Genomic DNA, 24,242 nt, shown 5'->3' on the forward strand with positions numbered 1-24,242 from the left:
CTGGTAATGATTTTTCTGAAAAATTAGATTGATATTTTTTTTTCTAAAAAAACAATTTTTCTATTACAGATAATTAATTATTTAAAAATACAGAAATAATTTTAATTTGACTATTAAATAATTTTATAAATCACACTTGCAGAACTATTTTTAATCTACTAAAGTTATATAAAAACATATCATTATATATTTATATGTAACTTCACCATATATGTGATGGGAGGTATTAACGTCATTATAACAAAGGACAAATTATAGTATTTGCGTAGCTTAATTTTATAAATTAATTTTTTAAATTAATCTCATGATACATTATGATTTCTTGGATGAACCATTACCATTTTGTTATTCGCTTTTTTTTTATTATTACTCTAAAATGATAAAAATAAATAAGTGGCTCCTTGGTTGAATATTTTAAAAAATCATCTAAAAACTAGTGGACCCGTATTGCTCCACAGCGTTATTACGTATACAAATTAATTTTTAAAAAAACCGCTAAAACCTTATTCCATTTACAACACATCGCCCCCCAATCTTCTTGTTTTTCTTTTTCATTTCTTATCACAAGTAAAATATGTGTTCAGAACCTTATTTTTAATCCGTCCAGATGTACTAGTAGAAGGATCGGGCTGATTTTTTTTTTTATTATGCTAAGAATATCCAATAAATAATGTCACCAAGCAATGACCTATCTTCAAATTAAATTTCTTTTGAGTAATAACCTCGAAAAATTCTTAAATTAAATAATAAATGAGGATTTTTTAAGGAATTCTCGGAGGAGGCTCAAGTTTGGGGCCTGATGACAATTAATGACATATCAGTGAGTCATTCCAAACAGAATAAAAAAAATAACAGCCGGACCCGTCCAGTGGAATGCTCAGACGGATTGGAAATAGGTTTTCAACCTAGTTTTAAATAAGACTAGGAATTGGATAAATAACAAAAACTATTATTTTGTAAGTTTTCTTTAAATTATCTTTATAAATCATATATAAATCTGTGAATTTTTAGCGAACACTAAGCATGTACAAATTCATAATATATTCAGTTGTCTATGTATATATGTTGTATATATGTATTCAGTTGTCTTAAGAATATTTCTTATTGTCTTATCACATGTTATCTTGTAATCTATTAGTTTTTATTTCTCCATTACGAAATTACTTTTTTTTCTATAATTCTTTAGATCATGAATTTATTGTATTTTATTATATTGATTTCAATGTCAATTTAAATAATTTTACGTATTGACTACGTATTTTTTTCTTTTAAGTCTATTTTATTTAACTTAATTTTTCAATTTCAATTTTTTATTTTCATGTATCATGTTATAAAAATCATGTATTTTTATTTATTTAAATTTGAGTTTTTATTTAGTTTTTTTCTAACAATCATCCTGTTATTATGATATGAACTCGCGGCTAGCCCTCAAGGCTTATTTTTATAACTGCGTCATGGAAATTTGTTGAATAAAATTGTAATATAATTTTCAGTTAACAATAAATAAAATTTATAAAAACGAAATTTCTAAATTTTTGTAAAATTCTAAATGTGATCTATCAAGGACACAAAATATTATTTTTCTATATAAGTATATAGATTAACTCATAAAGCAAAGGAAAATAACTCATGGTTTACAAGTGAAAATGAAAAAAAAAATTATTTCAGCAAGGTTCCGAAAACCCACTTTCATTTTTAAGTTATAGCTTGCGAAAAATTTCGTAATGATTTCTGCTCCAAGTAAAAAAATTAAGCTGAAATTCTTGGAACTTAAATTTAGAGCTAAACTTGATGGCGTCATGTATTTATTGATATGAACATTTTTATAAAATAGTTTCCGATGTTCTATTTTAATAAATATTGAAAACATTTTATAAAACAAAACATTTATGTCAAAAATTTATGATTTCTGCCAAATGCTTGCGTCGCTCAGTATGATTCAGTTATTTCGGCCCTTGGTAGGGATTGGTATCGGACCTTTACTTCTTCGTAGTAGAAGTGGAATTTCGGTATAGTGAACCAGGCAGTAACTGAATCCCCAACCCGGATTAAATCTGTGAGAGACTGGAGAAATCCAGGCAGGGTTTTTTTTTGGGTTTATTTAAACTTTTAATAATATTAAAATTAATATTAGTAATAATATTACAATAAATCTTCATCATAATTCCCTCCTCCATCACAAACAAAAAATCTTAGGTAATGTTTTATTAGTTGCATATCTTTCAGTGGATCTTTTTTTTAGTTTCTTCCGTTTAAAATAGTAAACGTCTGATTTTTTTACTTTTTTTCATGTTTCTTGGTAACTTTTTTAATGTATAAATATTCTTCAACTATATAAGAATAAATAACCGATGCCAAGAAAGTATTATAACTTTTTTGTCGGTTATTTTTATCCGCAGATTAGTAACGAACTATTCCTGACGTGATGTATCAGAGTTTTATCTCATATATTTCAAGATTACAATTTGTAATATAATGTTTAAACAATAACGCGTCGGTTCAGTACAACTGTTTTTTCCCCTTTTTTTGTTTGTAGACGTCTGCACTGTAGATGTAACCACAATAATTAGAATTTAACACTACTAGTTTCTTGGTTTTATTTCCTGGTCACCATTTACTTTTCTTCATCCTTATTGGCAAGGAAAAGTTAAACGTGACCAACAAAGGAAGCAGTTCGAAAGAAATCGTAACTAAATAAAGATAGATAACCGTGATACAAAAGAATTATCATTCTATCTGCACATTGATGAAAATATATTTTCTTCATGATTCAGTACAAAGAATTTCCATATCAATACAAGAATATCCGTAAAAAATAAATAAAAATTTTATATTAATCATTGATTTTATTAATTTATTTTTTAAATAAGATAGTTTACAATAAAAAAAAACTTTACAAGAATAATAATAAAAATACTACGAATGCATTCACACTATTTGAATGAGAGAGAACTTCTATTCCAACAAAATAAAAATCATTTAACTACACATACCGCAATTATCTCTTTATTATATGATATGATTTTATCCAAATTAATTACTGATAACTGGGTAACAAAAATTCTTATTAATTATTTTTGTAAAAATCAATGTAGCTTTGATTGGGAATTGTACTGAGTGATTCAATAAAAATGTACTATTTTTAAGACATGTTCTATTACTGAAAATATAGAAGTTCACGTAAATATAAAACAGATATTTTTATTATTTGTGTTTGTATTTGTTATATTTCTAAAAATTTAATTCTTTTGTTTTATAATAATAATAATGAAAACTTTGTTTTACTTAATACGTAGTTAAAATTTGCTGCATTATGATAGTTTTATTTTTAATTAATTTCGAAATTATTATGTTTGTATTTTGTTTCTGTGGACTTTATTCATACTATTTTACTCAGAATAAAATTTTCTACAAGATTTTTTTAAAATTAAAAACCCATTCATAATGTGTTTATTACCGATTTAACAAATTTATTTTACGCCAAACATAAAACAGTGTGTTTTTCGAATCCAATCTTTTGTCTTCGATCCCAAATTTTTCAAAAACTACTAAAAGTACAGTTCTGTAATTTTTTAATTTTCAAGATAGATTCATTAAAAAAAATAATAAATTTATCCCTTAATCTGAATTCCTAAAATTATAGTATGGCTTAATTTTATCGATGTTGCAACAATCAAGACGAAATCTTTCGCCAGCGGATAGTTGCTAATGAATTGCTTGGGAAACTGTTTATATGAAAATTCTTCTTTATTTTCTCTGGTAGAACATGTCCTGAAATTTTGTTACGTATCTCGGGAATCACTGTATATTTCAGTTACAATTAAAATGTTTTTTTATATGTTTATTCGTTAAGTTACTCAAGTTTTTTTTTCAATATTTTTAACCAAAAAAAGTTTTTCACTGACTTTTTGAAAAAGTATGTTTTTACTTTCATTTCTTTCAGTCGCATGGTAGAGAGTTGAGTATTCTAATATATATATATATATATATATTAGCAGATCTGGCAATGCTTTGCTATTGCTACATTTGAATATATATATATATATATATTCAATGAACACAATTGAAAGTTTGAAAAACATTAACAAAATGAACATTACGGCTTCACAAAATTTAACCTTTCCCTTTCATCCTTTCCCCCATTTACCCTTTCCTTTTTCTCCCATTTTCCTTTTCCCATTTTTCTTTTTTCCGTTTCCATTTTTACTATATTCCCTTTTCCATTTCCGAAATTCCGCCTTCCCTTTCCTTCCCCCAATTCTCTTTTCCTCATTTCCCTTTCCCATTACGCTTTCCCCATGTCCACTTTTCTTTTTTATTCCCCATTTTCCTCTTTTTCCCCCTTTATCCCTTTTATCTTTTTCGATTTTTCCCTCTTTTTCGATTTTTCCTTTTTTTCCTTTACCCCGTGCGTAAATAGGTTCAGTAATTTTTTATTCTATAGCGGACACGCATATCGAAAAAATTAAAATGGAATCGTAAAATATTTAGTGTAGCGTGTATTCCTTTTAATCCAACAGATAGCGCAGATTTAAAAGAAAACATGTTTTTACCTGTCACAGGTATTACATCTTAGCTGTATAAATAATGGGTATATAAAAACATGTGCGTATTCGAATGCAACGTTGTTTCAACATTTCAAAGCAATCGGTGAAGAACTTTCAAAGATTTAAGATTTTGAGCAAACTAACATTTACATTTTTATTATATAGATAGATATACGAGTACATATAGGATAGATTTATTTATACATATAGGCCTATGTATAAATTTTTGTGGACCAAAAATCTCCAAACCTACACGATCAATTTCATTGAAATTTAGTAGTGTAACTGAAATTTTGTGCGCATGAAAATTTTAAAAAGATTTGCCGTGTCATTCTTGAGTTACAATTAATTTAATGTCGACAAGAGAAAACAATATAAGGTTATGTTGACTGTGCAGTAGAATATTTTTTATTCACGCTTATGCAGTGAGTCAAAGTGGTCAGTGAGATGAAACCTGATGCTTGTGTGTAGGGTTTATCCAACGTATTACAATTTACTCTGAAAATCAGTGTGTTTCTGAGTGCAAAATACTGTAGGCGTCGGAAACAAATGTCGGTCTCCTTACGCAGAATTGCGCAAGATTTCTTTTAAGATAACAAAATTAAAGAATTCTTTTTATTTTACAAATATTGCCTGAAAGCCAAAATGTAAAAAGTTTTTTTTCGATTAGGCCTCTAGGGACTACGCACACATAAAGTCAAACAGAATTATTCTTTTTGTTCTTCCAGTATTCTCTCATTCTACTACATTGTTCTCGTTTTGTTTGTAGAGCCCATTTTATGCCTCGTTTAATTGGCTTTCTTTGGGAGTCTACCGTTTTTTAAGGTTTTAAATTGATCTCGGTCTTGTACTGTGTTTTCGTTTATATTTAATTTTTTAATGTCTTTATCGACTTCCGAGAACCATGTGAGTTTAGTTTTTGCTGCATTAAATCTATCAAAGATTTTCTTTGTAAGTCTTTGTGGATCCATTCTGTATAAATGGCCGTAAAACTGTAAGCTTCTTATTGTTTTTTTGTTGTAAATTTTATCTATGTTTCTGTAAAATAAACAACTTTTATTTAATTTAGTTTTTTTTTTGTCATTGTTAGCAGAAATATTGAAACTCAAAAATTTAAATAAAAAACACTCAAAATTTATTTATGTAAATCATGTTTAAAAATACATTAAAGACCAACGTTTCTAACGCTGTCGACAATATTAGTTTTAAAATATATTAAAAATAATTGCAGTTATTATAAAATCAGCCACTAATTACCAACAAAAATCTATCAATAAAATTATTAAAATGTAATTCATTTGTAAAAAAAAAAAAACTATTTATTCAGTAAGTTCTGTTAATTCAGTCTCCTCGGAGTCGTCGCTCGTCGATCGCCCCCTGGGGACGCCTTCCGGTCACACGGATTCAGATAGTGGAGTGCCTGGGTGATCATGCAGGGGCTGTACATACCATATGGCTTAGATTCGGCCCCTGCATGGTAGAAGGGGAGGTTGTACGGGCCTGACGGCGGCTGGCAGAGCTTTTTCCTCCGCTACGGGAAGAAAAAAAAAACATTTCTGTTAATTATTTAATTTTTACTAGATTTTATTAATTAACAGTATTATTAATAATATCATCGTATGTTATTTATTACAATATATTCCTTTAATTATTTTTTTATAATATTAATTTTTTTTAATAATTTTTTTCTCTTATTCATTTTTTAAAAATTATTAATAATTTTTTAAAACAACCATGAAAATTTTAATTTTGTTATTTATACAGTCTTGTATTAACTGGATAATTTAACTAACATCCCGAATAAATTAGTTTTCCCTGTCAGGCATGGCATCTCTTCATACGCTACCAACTTGCACCGGGCTAATGACCATAGCTGTTCATGCCCGCTCTTTCATTAAAAAGAAAGAAAAAATGTTTTCATTTGATAAGCAAATTTTTATCAGTTTGTAATTAGACGAGTACTGACCTAACTTTTTAACGCTGTAGTTAACTATTTTTATTTTTTTTTAATCTACTTTTAAATGTAATCAAACAAAGAGAAATAATGAATTATACATATGATTTCTGTTAAAAACAAAAGAAAAAATAGGGTAATTTCATTTTCGCCGATTAACATTTGCAAGGCCGAATCTGGATAATTGGAAAATTAAAAAATATTTACCATATATAATGGACTCATAATTTTAATATTTTAATAGTTATCACACTTAATAACAATAGGAAAATATAAAAAAATAATTGTATTTCATTAAAATTAAAAAGATACTTTGTCGAACATCGTGGCGGAGAGGTAGCGTCTTGGCCTTTTATCCGAAAGTCCCGGGTTCGAATCCCGGTCACGCATGGAATTCTTCATATGCTCCAAATTTTCATTCCAATGCACAAACTTTTTAGCTTATATTCTGAATAATTCATCAAACCCCTCAGAATATTCATACAATGTATTTAATAAAGGTTCAGTAATACGTTACAAAAAATCTAATAAGTAGAAATTTTTCAGTAAAATTATTAAAATTTATAAAAATTATCTGAAAGAAATAAAAATTTACTACTCTATTGTTATATAAAAAAATTTATTTAATAAACCTACCAAAGACGAAATGAAGAGAAATTGAGTTAATTTACTGTGGGCAAAAAAAAAAGATTTTTTTAAATGACATAAAATCGAAAAGTAAAATTCATTGACAAGTTAATAATAAAAACATATCTTTTACTTTCCAGTCTAGCGCTATAGCTCTAGAAGGGAAAGTATGGTAATCGGTCCAGTTTGGTCATATGCGGTTTTCACCAGATCTTGACGTTTTGACACATAAAAAACCCAAAAAACCGGATGGAAATTTTCCGATTGTTCGTATGCACGTAATTGTGTGTGTTCGGTGCCTTACACCTTACATCTCCAGCACTACTGGACCGATTTTTACCAAACCTGGTCAGATTACGTTTATATATGGGGGATTAATGCCATTAAAATTTCAACTTAGAACGTCAACGGGGTGAGACTGTAATGCAAGGTCAAGGTTTTTCTTAGGAAATTTTATTAAAAATTAAAAGATAATATTTTCAAAAATAATTGTTCAAAATCGCACCCAATCACAAAAAATGCTCAAAACTAGTGGCTAAGTGGGTATACTTCGTCAATAGTACCTTGTCACCACAAGGCGCGCTAGTGTAGCACTGACATACGCTTGAACAAAAAATATTACATTTAAATAAAATTATAAATATGTTAATTTAAGTTGTGTTTGAATGTGTATGTAAGCCGTGCATCAGAAAAGAGCCGCGTGATGAAGGGAAAATCTTACAATTGTGTGGTTAGCTTTTTTATAAAACTATTTCTTCTTAAAATAAATCTTTTATCTATATTTTCATTAATATTGATGTTTGATTATAAGCTGCAAGATCACGTAACAATTTTAAACAATGAATCAGAGTAGAATTGCATTCTTTTTATCGTTCAATTATTCCATAGTGATACACAAACATTCATAAGATTTTTCATGTGGCGACATTGAATGCATGTCACATTCGTGGTTCATGCTCGATCAATTAATGTATTTTCATCAGTCTTTTCATAAGTTAATTTTGGAATTAATATAGACACAGGCCTAAATTTACATGTTCTTTTTGTGCCATATAAATCGCAAAAAATCAATCGATTTAAATGCCTTTTCTGTTGAAGAAAAACTTTATTTGAATTAGTATTTTTAATTTTTAAGTGGCGTTTTTTAATTTTTTTAAGCTTACCTAATGTTGTTGATGATAAGACGTCCGGAAAATCGGACGTCTTATCATCTACATCTACACTTTTTCGTAACCACTCCTGTACCAAATTAGCTGTTAAAAACAAATTAAGTGGGTTAATATTATAATGATTCATGTTTCTTATATTGTAAATTTTAGAATTAAATTAGAAATATTCTAATAAAAAATAAGTAAGTTGTACATAAAAATAATAATAAAAAATTTAAATGCTCTTTTATACAAAATATGGTATATGAATCCTACAAGATATTTCTCTTGGGAAATAAGTTACTTTATAAACCAGTCACGCATTATTGATTTGAATAACTTTGGATGTATTGGAGCCGCGTGAGGTAATTTGTTAAAATGTGTTGTACCAATAATAAAGTATCATCAGTTTATACTCTTTTATCTTGTTTGAATTATTTATGTTTTGCTTATGACTATAAAATTTATTTTAGTATAATATAGAACAATAAATACTGTTAACGAAGGGTATAAATATTATAATTAATTTAATTAAGAATTTAAAAAATTAAAAGTGTTGAATTTCCTCTTAGATTATAAAAATTGTAATAGTATTTTTTTTTCTGAAAAAGTAGTGTTTCTTAAATCAATTTGCACGACTTTAACAGTCGTGCAAATACAGAGTGATTCAAAGAAACGGGAAATTTTAAAAATTAAATAACGTTAATGAAACATTTTTTTTAGAAAATGAATTTTATTTCATGTAATTGTACAAATGTTGCCATTTTAGGATACATACATTTTAGTTTATTTTTTAAAGATGACATCTTGCAGGTGACCTCCTCTTCTACGTAAACACTCACGAAGTCTCTTCGTTAAATTGTTCGTGGTTTGACGTAACATCTCAACTGGAATTTCCGCAATTGCTTCTCGGATCTTTGCCTTCAGTTCTTCCGTTGTAGCAGGTCTACTGTGGAACACTTTGCTTGCAAGTTGACCCCGCAAAAAGTAATCGCAAGCTGAGAGATCAGGCGATCTGGGAGGCCATCTAATGTCACCATTTCGTGAAATGACACGTTGTCCAAACAATCGGCCTACAGCTGCCATCGATATTCGTGCAGTATGTGACGTTGCTCCGTCTTGTTGAAACCAGGCTGTGTTCAGAATCGGTGGAAGTCTCTTTTGTTGTTCCACAACAAAGGTTTCAAGCACGGCTACGTAACGAGCCGACGTCACTGTAATCGCAAGACCGTTGTCATCCTCAAAAAAATAAGGGCCTGTAACACCGTAAGATGACATAGCACACCACACGGTCACTTTCTGGCTGTGCAACGGTCGCTGGTGTAGCTGCGTAGGATTTTCTTGTGCCCGGTATCTGAAATTTTGCTTGTTAACAAATCCACCGAGGTGGAAATGCGCTTCGTCTGACATCCACAGTTCGTGAACAAACTCTTCGTTATCGTTTATCTTCTGAAGCATTACATTACAGAATTGTGCTCGCACAACTGCATCGTTCGGTTTCAGTTCCTGGACGATCTGCAACTTGTACGGATGGTATTGCAAGTCCTTCACTAACATTCTTCGAACACTTGAACTATGCGATTGTAAAGATGCTGAGAGACGACGGATTGACCGATGTGGACTTTGTGTGACAGCATCTTGTAAAGCTTGAAAATTCTGTGGTGTACGGACGGTTGGGTCACGGCCTGGAGGTTTCTTTTTTATCGCCGAATCGGTTTCCTCAAAATTAGATATCCATGTTTTAATTTCATGTGCTGATGGAACACGGTGGTGCCGTCCCAGATTAAAATGACGGCGAAATTCTCTACGCGCTCCCTCCACACTGTCATTGTTTTTGTAAAACGCTTTGATAGTAAATGCACGTTGCGCACCACTCCAAGGATCCATGACAACTAAATGGCAGGTTAGGTTAGAGAGGCTGGCGCCACTTATCAAGTGGTAGCAATAGCCCACGGCTATCAACACAACTTTCAAAATTTCCCGTTTCTTTGAATCACTCTGTACATAAATACTGTATTTAATATAATGATTGTCTATGATATTACGTCATATCTCAATCAGACCTTTTAAAATTTAAACCATATTCTCTCAATTTTCCTCTTTTTCTAGCTAAACTTTAAAAAAGCCTGTTGATTTCCATTTCCTTTTAAACAGTTTATAATTTTTACGTTTTCGTCCCGTTTATTTTTAGCCCTGCAATTGATCCTTGTAACTGTTGTACTTATTAAAACACCGGTTAGATTTCATATTATAATTGCTCCAATTAAGCGTCTATTCTTGTTCATTTTTAGATATATACCTATTCTAATGGGTACCTTGATTCAACTTCCGCAAAATTTTGACATACCTTCGCGTTTCACATTCACTAGACCCCAAAACCACCGTCAGCTAAAAAGTTTATATATATATATATATATATATATATATATATATATATTACTTTCTTGTAGACACGATAACTGCTGTAATTTTGCGCCAATCCTTTCAAATTGTTCCCTAAAAATAAATCGTCCCAAAATCTCGGTCGAGTTCGTTAACGGCCAAAATCGGACCATGGGGGATGGAAATTGGGTGGCTTTTTCAACAAAAAAAAAATCGCTATAATTTTTTTATTAAGTAAAATATCGAATTCTTTTAAAGTCCTTACTATTTTTTTTGGATATGGACGTAAAATGTATCTAAGTAAATTTTTTTGATATAACCAACCATTGGCCCAAGGGGTGAAAAGAATAAGGTTTCAAAGACAAATAAAACCATACCTACCTTAATAGGCACAGTATATAATCGGTTTAAGGTGGTCATTAATACTCTAAACATTACCTAAAACTTTTGTCTGAAACAGTTTTTAATATCACCAACCCTTACGGCAAGGGATAACCAAAATGTTGCTGGAATTGTAAAATGGGACTTTTCGTACGCTAAACATGTGAAACTTTTTTCACATGCAACCATTGTCGTATTGAGTAAATTTAAAGTTTTTCTTAACTTTAAGGTGGAAATCTTTTCTATCCCCTACGTAGCACCGGTGAAATCTACCTCCACTTTTCAGCATGCCGAAAGGGATTTTTTCATTACTTAATTTATTACTCAGACATTCAATTTAATATTTCCAAACTTCTCCATGCCCATTTTTTTTTTTTTAATTTGTGTCATAGTGTTCATTTTAACGTTGAATATTTTATAAGTTTAACTCCATCTCATTACGATGCAGTATATTTTCAATAAATTGCTTCTTTAATAATTGGTATTTTTTTTTTTATTTCATATATAATTTTGTAATTTTATTTTAACATGGTCCTTGTACTGTTTTAATTTTTATTCCTCCTTCGTTTGTTTGAAAATTTTTATTTTTTATTTTTTTTCATCACATTATTTCTGTTTTCATAAAAGCTGAGACGAAGAAAATGTAATTAGAAAATTATTTCCACAGGAAATATTTTGATGTAGAGAAAATAAAATTTTAATAATAAGTTTTAAGCATAAAAAAGTGAATAATTTTCTATATACTCTTCTGTCAAGGAATTTCAACGATACATTTAAAATTTAATGGAAATCTAATGATATTCAATTTATTTTATTAGCTCCCTTATGAATTCTTTGTTTTATTAAATACTTTTTTCAAGTAATTAAACTTTGCGATAGAAGAGAAACTTTATATACCTACACGACTTTTAAATCTTGACTAGTGGCCTGTTGCTGCTCCGCAGCGTTATTGTTACAAAGTAATGTTAAATATCTTAAAAATTTGGCTAAACATTTACTCCATTTCAATATGTCTCACCCCCAACCCCTTGTTTTTCTCCTCTTGTTTTTCTTTCCTTTCCTACCACAGGTAAAATGCGTGCTCAGTACCTGCTTCCAGTTAGCCCAGACGTTCTACTCGACGAATCGAGCTGATTTTTATTTATTCTGCTCGAAATGGCCCGAGAATATTTCATCGAGCATTGACGGACTTCAAAATTATTTTCCTGTGAGTAATTACGTTGGAAAATTCTTCAATTAAGGAATAAATAAGGATTTTTTGAGGATTTCTCAGAGGAGACTCAAGTTTGAAATCCGATGACGCTTGGTGCAACATTGCCCGATCCGTCTTGGAGAACGTCTAAACGGACTGGAAATAGTTTTTCAGCTCAGTATTTTTTTAATATAAAAGATAATTTTATTAGTTATAATGCTAAAGAATCGAATGTATATAGTTTTATTCCCCTGTAATATTTTTTGTTAAACTATGCAATATTGTATTCTTACTAAACTAAAAAAAAAAAAAAAAAAACATTAACATAACAAAATACTATTTTCACTACTTTTTAATCTTAGTTGTTGAATTCCCAAATTAAACATACAAAATAAATTAAAAGAAAATACATATCTTATAAACTTGCCTAATAACTTATTTTTCTTTATTGTTGATTTTAGCTTCTGAAAGACCACGTTCCAATTTTCATCTTCTTTGCTGTTTTCTCTTTGTCCGCTATTGTTTTATTATTTCAGCTTGCTATTCTCTCCTTTCTACTGATCATTCTTGAGCATTATCTTTTTTGAAAAACTTTTATCGAGCCAATTTTCTTTTTATAAACTTTTCCGTCTGATATTTAATTCTATTAGATGTTTTGGTTTTTTTAGGTCAATTTTAACCTCTTTATTCAAATTAATTCAGTTTTCTTTTATAGAAATAATTCAATGTATTTTTTAAGAAGATTACTGGCCATTCTAAAAAGGTGTCCAAAGATAAATAATCTTCATTTTTCATTTTATTATTAAATCTTCTTTGTGTTGGTAAATTTCTTCGTTATGTCTTGGTCTATAAGTTACGTTTTCATTAACTGAGTCTACAATTTTCCTAATTATCCTTCTTTTTTTATTAAAGGTTCCATTTTTAAATTTAAATTTAGGTATTCTAAGGTGTAAAAACATTGTGGTTTACAACCGTATTGTACTGCCTAATATTTCGATTTTTGGAAAGGCATATTTATTATAAATACTTTTTTGTAATTCCGTACGCACTTTCGAGTTTGTTTATATCTGCATATATATCAAGGTCATTCTTTTCAGCTATTTGTGCCAAATATTTGAATTCTTGAACAGGTTCAATTTGGCCTATTTATTTTCGAACGGATTTCGGAGAGTTTTTAATATTTGTCATAATTTTAGTTTTTCCTTTAGAAATCTGTAAGCCTGTATTCGTAGCTATCTTTTTAAAATTTCAATTAGAGATTTGCTAATTCTACATCTTCAGAAAAGATCGCTATGTCATCTGCGAAAGCTAGACAGATAACTTTGATTCCCGGTTTACATCCTAATTTTATTGGCTTTATTTTACCGTTCTAGGTTCCACATTCTAATATATATATATATATATATATATATATATTTTAAGACAGGATTAAAAAGGATCGGTGATAATCCGTTTCGTCTTGGATCAGTGTTAATTTAAAAAAATTCAGAAAATTCTCCTCTAAATTTTGTTTTTGAAAATGTTCCGGTTAATGTTTCTTTAATTAGATTTTTAAATTGTTCACAAATTCCAGAGTCTTGAATTACATTTATTAAGATTTCTCGATCTATGGAACCGTAAGCTTTCTTTAAAGCTGTAAACGAAATCAATATATTTTTGGTTGAAGAATTTCTATGCCAAATTAATAGTTTTAAACTGAAGATCTGTTCTGAACATCAGCCTCCTTTTCTAAAACTTCCTTCATTCGTCCAGTCCTCCTTCAAATTACAAAATTTAAACTAATCTTTCCCCATTCACATTAATTCTTTTATATGCCGGAAAATTTCCGATTTCTTTACTTTTCCCAAAGGAGCCAGTTTAAAATCTCCGAGAAGAATTTTGATGTTTATTCAAGAACTTTTAAAACTTGTTCTTCCAATAGTTCCCAGAACGAATCCATTTTTTCTGGATTCCATTTATTAATCTGGTTTACTTATTTATCTGTTTTAAAAATCTACCTTCCTGAATAGCTAAAATTTTAATTTGAAATTTTTTAAAAAGTTTTCTACTTTTTTTGTTTTCCTATCTTTAAAAGTGAGTTTACGTTTGTAGTTTCAAAAAACTATTTTTGTTTAAATTTAAATTTTGAAGGGTTTCCAAAACGCTTCGATTCATCCCTAACACTTTTTGTCCGATCTTGGCTCATTGCTATTTGCAATTATTGATTTATATATCTATTTACCACCTGGGGTAAATTTTCCTATTTTCAAACTTTAAATTTTGTTAGAAGATTGTAACAAAAAATTTGAGGGGCTTAAAATTCCCAAATTAAAACAGGGTTGTTAATCTTCAATTCTCCCGTTTATTTACGTAGAAATCTTTCTAACCAATCCAGCTGCATAATTTGGAGGTTATTCCGTCGCATTTTCCTCCAAAGACATTTCTGGAAAACGATTCACCGCCAATAACTTATTTTTATTTTTTATAATTCTCCTTGTCCTGGTTTAGTCGTATTTGAACTCATTTTTTTTTTGAAAAAAGAAATCATATCACCTATAAAATATTCATTTCTTCCTTAATTTATACTTTAAATATTTAAATAGTCAGTCATAAGAACTGTAGAGGCGAGAAAAAATTAGTGTTTATAAAAATGACTAAAGGAATAGACAAAAGTGAAATATAAGTATAATATAAGTAGAATTGAGTATAGGAATGGACAAAGTGATATAGTACCGATCAAATTAATAGAAAACTTTGAAAATGTTGCTATATTTTTGTAACAACAGTTGGTAACGCTGCAGCTATTCTTGTTAGATATTTTTGTTACTCATAACTTCTCAGACAGTTAGTGCACATGTGAGTTTAGTGTTTTGAATATTGTTTGATTATTTTATCAGTTTTTTTTCAAACTTACCCTATTGTAATAAACTACTGCTATAAATTTATATAGCTACGAATTTGTATACCTAGTAGTTTTTTAAGCTTTGTTATTTATTTACCGAATAAGATGGACCCTACACCTCAAAACCGTAGCAGAATTATTACTTTCAGTATAAAAGAATGTCACAGAGGATGATTACTAAATATAAGTTTTGAGTTACTGTAAACAGAATTTTAAGCGATTTAAAATACTGGTTCTTTTCTTCCAAAAGAGAAGGGAAATTTGGTGGTAAAAGGAAAACAACTCTTCAGACAGATTTATTATAAAAATCAAAGTGAATCCTAGGTTATCTACTGTAGATTTAATTAAAGAAATGAGAAAAAGTGGTGTTGACATCTATGCGACTACTGTTGAACTACGTATCTGCAAAGTCGATCGAAGAACATGCCGACCAGTGTAAAAGCAACTGCTTACTGAAATAATACCCAAGAAATGTTTACAATAGACTAAAATCAATAAAATCTATGGAGAACAATGGAAAAAAATTTATTTTTCTGTTGAATCACATTTTGAAGTCAGGGACATAAAGTAAAGTTTGTACGCAAAATTCCAAATGAGATTATACTTTTCATATCCTTGCAAATACCAAAACATCTAAAGAGGAGAATATTTTAAAACTGCATGATCTTTTTTAGACTAGGAACACCGGTTCCAATAAAAGAAATGATGAATTCTGATAAACATATAAAGAGTGATTCCAATCGTATAAAATTCTTTCTAGCCAGCGTCGGGATTTTTAAGCAAGATGTTGCACCTTGCTGTACATCTAAAAAATACCAAAACTGCTTCAGTAAAAAGTGTGTAAATATTCCTCGTACCTGGAAATTCAGCAGAGACTTAAACTCACTCGAGGATCTGTGGTCAATCGGTAAAAAATACTTCCCAAAGAAAAAATTGTATAACAAAAATTTCTATAAATTCTTCAACTACCAAGACATGGTTTCGTGATGATGAACTAAAAAATAAACATGTAAAAAGTAGTTGAATCAACGCCTAAACGTTTTCAGGAGGTAATAAACAACAAGGAAGTACATATTAACTATTAAAACATAACTTTTGAGTATTAAGAGGAATCGTTGTTTTTCATCGAGTTTTCCAATTAATTTGAACCCTACTGTAACTACTCAACATGATTTTTAAGGGCTGTGGAATAAAAATATATCTACTAATTGTAACCCTAACTTAAGCACATAACTTTTAATTTCATTTTTTCGAATACTACTTAAAGTATGACATCTGTAACGTCCTAACTCTAAGCAACGTTGACAACGAATAAAAATGAAAAATATGGCATTACATCGTCTATACAGACAATTTTTGAGAAAACATTTCCATTTATTTAAAGTGAAAAACATACAACGGGATCACCAGATGAATTTTCTCTATAAAATGAAAAAGTGATCACCCTAACGATCCAATTTTTGAAGAGAATAAAAATACATATTAAAAAAAGTCGTGTAACTTGTATTGAGAATATTTTTCATTGCTGAAATCTGTTAATCAAAGGAAAATAAAATTATAATTAAATAACTATAAAATTGTATTAAAGTAAGTTTAAAACACTATTACAATATTATTTAATACTTTTAAAATATTACAGGAAATTAGTAGGTAAATAAGGATGAAAAACCTTTTTTAATTATTCTAGTGAAATAAAAAAAAAGGGGAAACAAAAAACTTCTGACGTCAATAGATGTTGAAGAAAAAGAAGAATAAAGCGCAAAATTCAAGAGCCGACTAAATGCACATAGCACTTCGTAATAGTAGAGATTCTGAGAGCTATGTAATTCTCTCACCACTTAAAATTCATACAAAAAATGAAGGGGGAAAGAGTTAAAAAGCAATACATAGTTATACAAAAAGTAGGTAAGTAGAAGATTAAAAATCCATGAATCGTTCTTTGCGACGTACAAGTTTACTGGTATGACGTCATATTATATTTAATACAGTTGTCAAGAATATTAAACAGTTTCCCATAAAACAAGGTCGATATTTAATTTACATATATAAAAAAAGAATCTTCAGTAATAAAATTATTACAAAAAGAAGAAGAACAGCATACGTTTGGTTTAATTTTTTTACAACAAAAAGGAAGGTTTCTGTGTTCGTCTTTATCCTCAAATTACTTCATCTTATTGCTGAGTTGTTAGCTTTTTGTAAAGAAATTAAATATTCTCTAAAAGCCCATAATCTTTGAACAGTTTGTTTAACAGTTACCCAACAATTTTATGCTGGTGTAACATCTGTGTTTTTTACTTCCTTGTACGAAGTGAAGGAAGTATTGTGAACGCGAAAAATTTTGGTTTTCAGATTTTAACGAAATTATCCATTTTGGCCATTCCTAAATCCATTTTGACTAGTTTCAGAGTGGCGTACGTAAATACGTACGTACGTATCTTGCATAATTCAAAAACGATTATCTGTAGGATGTTAAAATTTTGTTTTTAGGACTGTTGTTAACATCTAGTTATGAAGCTCCTCTTTTGAATGCAATCAACTGAACCAAAAATTTCCAAAAAAGCTCAAAATCCAAATAAATTTGGATCTTGGCCTTTTTCTTAACTGCAGTAATAAGCCCCAACGATATATCATAAGTGGTACTTATTTTCAGTGGTTCAGAGTTATAGCCAAATAAAATTTAAGTAATGAAATATTTGGATCTTACAAGGGGAAGACACATCGTTTAGAATCAGACTTCATCTCCTTTTTTTCAACTTTTTTTTTAATTTAAATTTATTGATTTATTAATAACCTCTGATTGATTTATTAACCTCCGATTGTAAAAAATATTTTTTTACAATAAATAATAATTCAATAATAATTTTAAAAAAATATGAAAATATATCAGAAGTTATTAATGAAATTGATTTTACATACTTTTTGTTAAAAAAAAAAAAAACTTGTACATGTAATTTTATAAGCGTACAAGGAAGTCATGTGGTGTCCACATCAATTTTTTTTAAAGGATATATGTATTAAAAAAAAATAAAACATAAATTAAATTTTAGTTCTAAATTAACCTAATTGTCGTTTGTTTCAATTAACCAACGCCAATTAATGCCCCTAAAAGTAATGTTAAAAAATGTTTTTTTATTGTAAAATTTAATCTATGAAAAAATTGAACTATAATATTAAATAATTTTAATTTAAGTTACTTAAAAATAAAAGACTTTATTAAATACTATTTTTTTAAAACAATTAAATTTAAAATTCATTTTTGTTGGAATTACTTGTATTATGTGTAACTTCAAACTAAAGACTACTACGCTTACAGAACCGCTTTCATAAATTAAAACGGAATAATTTCATTCAAATTTTCATTGTTAATAAATTAGCCATTAGTAAAGAAATTATTAAAGTAAAATTATTAAAATATTTAACCAAAGATATTTTCCTCTAGGAAAAAACAAAAATTTATAAACCCAAAATATCTGTTTAGCCAAAACAAATAGACTGTAGAGTATGTTCTTTTTCTTATTATATTTTCTTCTTTACTTTTTATTAATGATTATTGAACATAATCTAGTTGTCTTAATTAAAAAAATATACATATACTTTTGTAAATAATTCCATTAAGCAACACGATTAATTCGTTTATAAAATTTATTTTCATTTACTTTTACCTCTACTGATAAACTACTCTAAAAAAGAATTAAGTAACAGTATTACTTTATAGTTAAAATAACGAGTAATTAAAATAAATCTTCGAATGGATCCACATAAAAAATAAAATTTTAGATTTTATTATGATATATGTTCGTATAATATATATTATTATTTATATTATATTATATTATAAACTATTATATCATTATTTGTACGCTACCCAATGTTAAAATTATGAAATATTATTGCTTACATCTTACCCGTTTGAAACACACCCACACACACACACACACACACACACCCACACAAAATACTAAATTTACAAGCACTTTAAAATGCGAAACACCACAGACAGTTGTTTATAATTAACATTGAAGTTTCAACGTAATGCGATGTTAATTATAAACTACGGGTATAAACTAATATAATTTAAAACGAAGCGGAATTTACTGCAATATATTTCAACGGAATATCCATTTTGACCATCCCTAAATCCATTTTGACTGGTTTCGGCGTGACCTCTGTACGTACATCTGTATGTATGTGAGTATTTATCTCGCATAACTCAAAAATGATTAGCTGTAGGATGTTGAAATTTTGAATTTAGGACTGTTGTAACATCTAGTTGTCCACCTCCCATTTTGATTGCAATTGACTGAACAAAAAGTATCCAAAAAAAATTAAAAATTAATTTGGATTCTGAACTTTTTCTTAACTGCAATAATATGCCCTCATTGAGATCTTTTCAACTATATATTACAAGTGGTACTTTTTTTAATTGGTTCCAGAGTTATAGCCAAATAAAGCTTTAATTAATGAAAGAAATATTTTGATCTTACAAGAGGAAGGCACATTGTTTTGAATCGTACTTCATTTACTTTTTATTTTTTTATTTAAAATACTGATTTATTAATAATAATTATTACAAATTACTAACAAATTGTTAGGGATGTAGGATGTAGGGGGTATAACAAAATGAAACGACTAGCACTAGATAGGGAATCTTGGAGAGCTTCATCAACTAGTCAAATGACTGAAGACAAAAAAAATAATAATTATTATTATTAACCACCGATTGCAAAAAAAAAAAATATATTAAAAAAAAATCAAAAGTTTTTAATGAAATAAAATTTTATGCACTTTTCATTTTAAAAAGATGTATATATTTAATTTAATAGGCGTACAAGGAAGTCATGTGGTGTCCACATTAATTTTTTTATTTATGTGATTGTTTATCTTCATAAAATAATGAACTATAATTACAAAGTAGGCACCGGAATGTACCGATCATTTGCGGATCGTACAATCCGCCAATTGGATCATACGTCCCATTTCGTTAAAATAAATTTCTAATTTAACTTTCGTTATATCAATTTTTATCATTCCAAAAAGAATAGTTTTACACAAGAAGTAATCAATTTTGGACAACTAAACCCATTCCGAAACGCCGCCCCAGGGCAACCCGCCCTGAGGGCCTAGCTGCCGAGACGTGTCTAAGTCACGCCTCTGCAGCTAGTTTAAATAATAAATTTACTAACTGGTATAGTTTTTTCCTAATTTACAAGGAAATGATACTTTAAGCATTTGTTTTTAATCTTATCTAGCTAAGTAATGTCTTATTACAAAGATGGAATGATTTTATATTAAGAGATGTGATCTAAAAGCGATAAAACATAAAAATATTTCCTTTCTTCAAATAAATAAATTAAATGAACTACAACAAATTTCATGTACTGACTTTTTTTTTTTAAAACAAAAATATTTTTTTAAGTGCCATATTTGACTATAATAATACAAGAAAAAAAAACAGTTTCACTGTAAAAGCAAAATTCCCTTTTTATTTTTCACTTAAAAGTCCAATTTAACCATTTCATTTTTACGTGTTTTTTGTTTTTTGTTTTTTTTTAATGGAAAAAACGCAATCTTAAAGTTGCCTATTCGTACCGTCAAATAAGATTTCTTTTATATTACATTCCACTAAAAGAAAACATGCCAGTCTTTTAAAGTCATTGCTTACTCGTAATTTTACGACGGTCGTTTGTAAAGATAACATTTTATCCCAATGGATTTAGTGTTCCATTGGGATAAGTAGTACCACACAGATGAAATTAGTAATCTGTTTTAAAAATAAATACGCTTGGAACTTTTATTTTTATAAATAAACAAATGTAAATACATAATTAAATTTTTTGATGATGTGGGAACATTTCTTATTAATCTTTATTTAATTATTGTTTTATGTATTGTACTAATATTAAAAATAACGGATTAAAAGGTTTTAATGAGTTATTTAAGAATACTAACATTATTTAATATTCCCAACAAATTTACGTATTTCAGCAAAAAAATTCAAGTCTTTATTTTGTAATCCGTAAATCTGTCAATCTTAGTCAATCTTATACACTATAAGACTGAGTTTGAAATTCGTTATATAGAAATATATCTTATCGTTCCATAAAACGCAAACTTTTGAGAAAAGTTTGTTTACTGGAAAAATTTTTTTTTTGTCTTCAGTCATTTGACTGGTTTGATGCAGCTCTCCAAGATTCCCTATCTAGTGCTAGTCGTTTCATTTCAGTATACCCTCTACATCCTACATCCCTAACAATTTGTTTTACATATTCCAAACGTGGCCTTCCTACACAATTTACTGGAAAAATAATTATTAAATATACAAAAAATTTAATTCGGATCGTAATCTTTCTTTTAGGAAGGTTATAATATAATAAATTACTAACAAATTTTAAATGGTCCTTATTTTATAAAGGTATTATTACTGTTTAACAGAATATTTTAAAAAGGAAAAATTGGTTCGTCGATCTTTCTTCAGTTAACTCTCTCTTTTTCTGGTTTAGCCTCCGTGAATTACCGTTCAGGTATTACTTCAGAGCATGAATAAAGATGATATGTATGAGTATGAATGAAGTGTAGTCTTGTATAGTCTCAGTTCGACTATTCCTGAGATATGTGGTTAATTGAAACCCAACCACCAAAGAACACCGGTATCCACGATCTAGTATTCAAATCTATATAAAAAAACTGAAATTAGGACTTGAACGCTGAAACTCAAGACTTCTAAATCAGCTGATTTCCGTAGACGCGTTCACCATTAGACCAACCTAGTGGGTTTTCTCCAGTTAGTTCTCCAGTTCCCTACAAATTGGGAAGGAACCTCAGTCAAAATTGTAATGTTTTTCAATTTTTATTTGTTTTAACTATTGTACTCTTGAAATTGTAAAAAAGATTATAATTACATAAATTTTTTCGTTAAGAAAAATTTTCATTCGTTTTTTTTCTGTTAGAATTTTCATTACATGAGTATCCAAAAAGGAATGAAACATATTTATGGTGTATATATGTATGTTTGTTCCACCGTAGCAGCTCAACCGTTGAACCGATTTAGATTATGACCCCGCGTTGGAATCTTAAGGAAGTGTTAGCCGTCACGCGGCTAAAGCCGCGTTACGAGAAATTCTTACAACTGTAGGTGTTTCTGATGCACGGCTTATACAAACTTATTTAAAATACCACACACACGTACGCACGCACGCACGCGGACACACTAAATACACCTTAATTTAAAATATTTAACATGTTTAGATTGCTGCTGCAGGATGCTAGCTAGAATAACAAAAACAATATATATACCGGTATTAATTGTTGTTGGTCTTTCTCTCCTTCAAGCTAATTTTTTAAAGAAATTCAGAAAAAGATTATGAAATAGTTATTTCAGACATTCCGTATTGAAAAATTCAGTTTCTTCCCGCTGACGATTTTTTTTAAAGAAACAATTTTAAACTACTAATCACAAAAGTATCATATTGTAACATAATCATTGAAGACAGCATACATTTCTTAAATATATCCACACCCATCTTTTTGAAAATAAAATGTAGAGAGTTAATTGATGCTTCTTGGTTAAAGTACTCTTGTATTTTTCAGAATCAAATAATAGATTTTGTCGGGAGGGAACCTTTCATCTTCATAGCTGTAATCATAACAACAACACTACCACATATCCTGATGTAACATTGCTGTCAGATTTTCATTATCGAACAGTACTCGCTGCAATGTAGCAATTTATATGAGACAATGTTTCTCTGAGTGAAAAAGTGAATGTTGAAATCAGAAAAAGCGTGTTTCAGCCAATTCCAGCCATTCCTTCCCTTCAGGCATTAACTTTAAAAGATGCAGGAATAGCATGAGGATTTAAATTAGTAAGAAAAGTTACTATTATAAAAACTTATTACCGTTATTAATAAACCAGAAAATACTAATTATTGCTATTGTATAACTAATATTTATTTTCTTTTAGTGATAAAAAATGAGTCAAAAGCGTATTTTAATTTTTGTATTTTTTTCTGTTTGTTACAGTTATGGACTCCATTAAATGTGATATTATTCAATTTAGTAATGTCAGATTTCTCAGTATCAATTTTGGGAAATCCTTTTACATTAGCATCAGCGATAGCGCATCGATGGTTATTTGGACGTGTCATGTGCGTTGTCTATGGTTTCTTCATGGCGCTTCTCGGCAAGTACGAGCAGGGATTTTAAAAAACAATGTTCATCAAATAAGAATAATAATATTTTTTTTTTTTTAAATATTTACTATTTTAGTTAAATTAGTTCAGTTACATTAATTTTAAAGATTAGTTAATTTTTGTTTTAGAACTTAAAATGTAGCGAATTTTATAATAGATAAAATTACAAAGTACAACAGTTAGAACCTAAATATCGTATCATAGAATACATATCTGAATTCTGTTTCATACTTATCTATGAAATCCTCATTTGTAAACAACTAATTTAATAGAAAAGGTATAAAAGTACACAGTTCTATTAATGAGAGATAAATACTGATTTATCTTTACAAATCTGGGTAATAAGAATTTTTATTTTTGTATAAGTATCTTTAGGAAAACTATTTGAAATTAACAATGACTGTTATACAAAGCCTAGAAAGAACTTGAGAGGTATTAATGCAGTGTATAGATAATTAAGTCCCTTCTCTCCAAATAAATACTCTCCATATCGGATATCCTATAATTAATGCATAGATATTTACTTTCAAACATAGTGTTTTAATAGATAAACATTTTGAGTTCATAGGTTTAGTATTGCTTAACGTTTTCAGATCACTCAAGAGATCTTAAGGTATTTTTAGACTCGGATTCAAAATAAAAAAAAAGAACAGGGAGTAATTCTGTATGTATACAAGGTATGTGTTCCCACATGATTTTCGTAGACCTTCCTTTTTCCTGTTTAGCCTCCGGGAATTACCATTTAGGTATTATTACAGAGGATGAATGAGGATGATATGTATGAGTGTAAATGAAGTGTAGTCTTGTACAGTCTCAGTTTGACCTGAGAAGTGTGGTTAATTGAAACCGAACCACCAAAGAACACCACTACTAGATCCACGATCTAGTATTCAAATCAGTATGAAAGTCTTTACTAGGATTTGAAGATTGGAACTCTCGAC

The 24,242-nt window shown here is 28.9% G+C and overlaps 1 protein-coding gene across 1 annotated transcript in view; it reads left to right on the plus strand.

Annotated features, from left to right (window-relative positions):
* Positions 1–24,242, plus strand: part of LOC142331387 (parapinopsin-like) — a 252,942-nt gene that overhangs the window by 168,134 nt on the left and 60,566 nt on the right. Inside the window, exon 2 of the mRNA XM_075377268.1 lies at positions 23,132–23,291. Coding sequence (XP_075233383.1) covers positions 23,132–23,291 — 160 coding nt within the window. The remainder of the gene's footprint in view (positions 1–23,131; positions 23,292–24,242) is intronic.

Source organism: Lycorma delicatula, chromosome 10 (assembly GCF_047948215.1).
Source record: "Lycorma delicatula isolate Av1 chromosome 10, ASM4794821v1, whole genome shotgun sequence".
NCBI classification, from domain to species: Eukaryota; Metazoa; Arthropoda; class Insecta; order Hemiptera; family Fulgoridae; genus Lycorma; species Lycorma delicatula.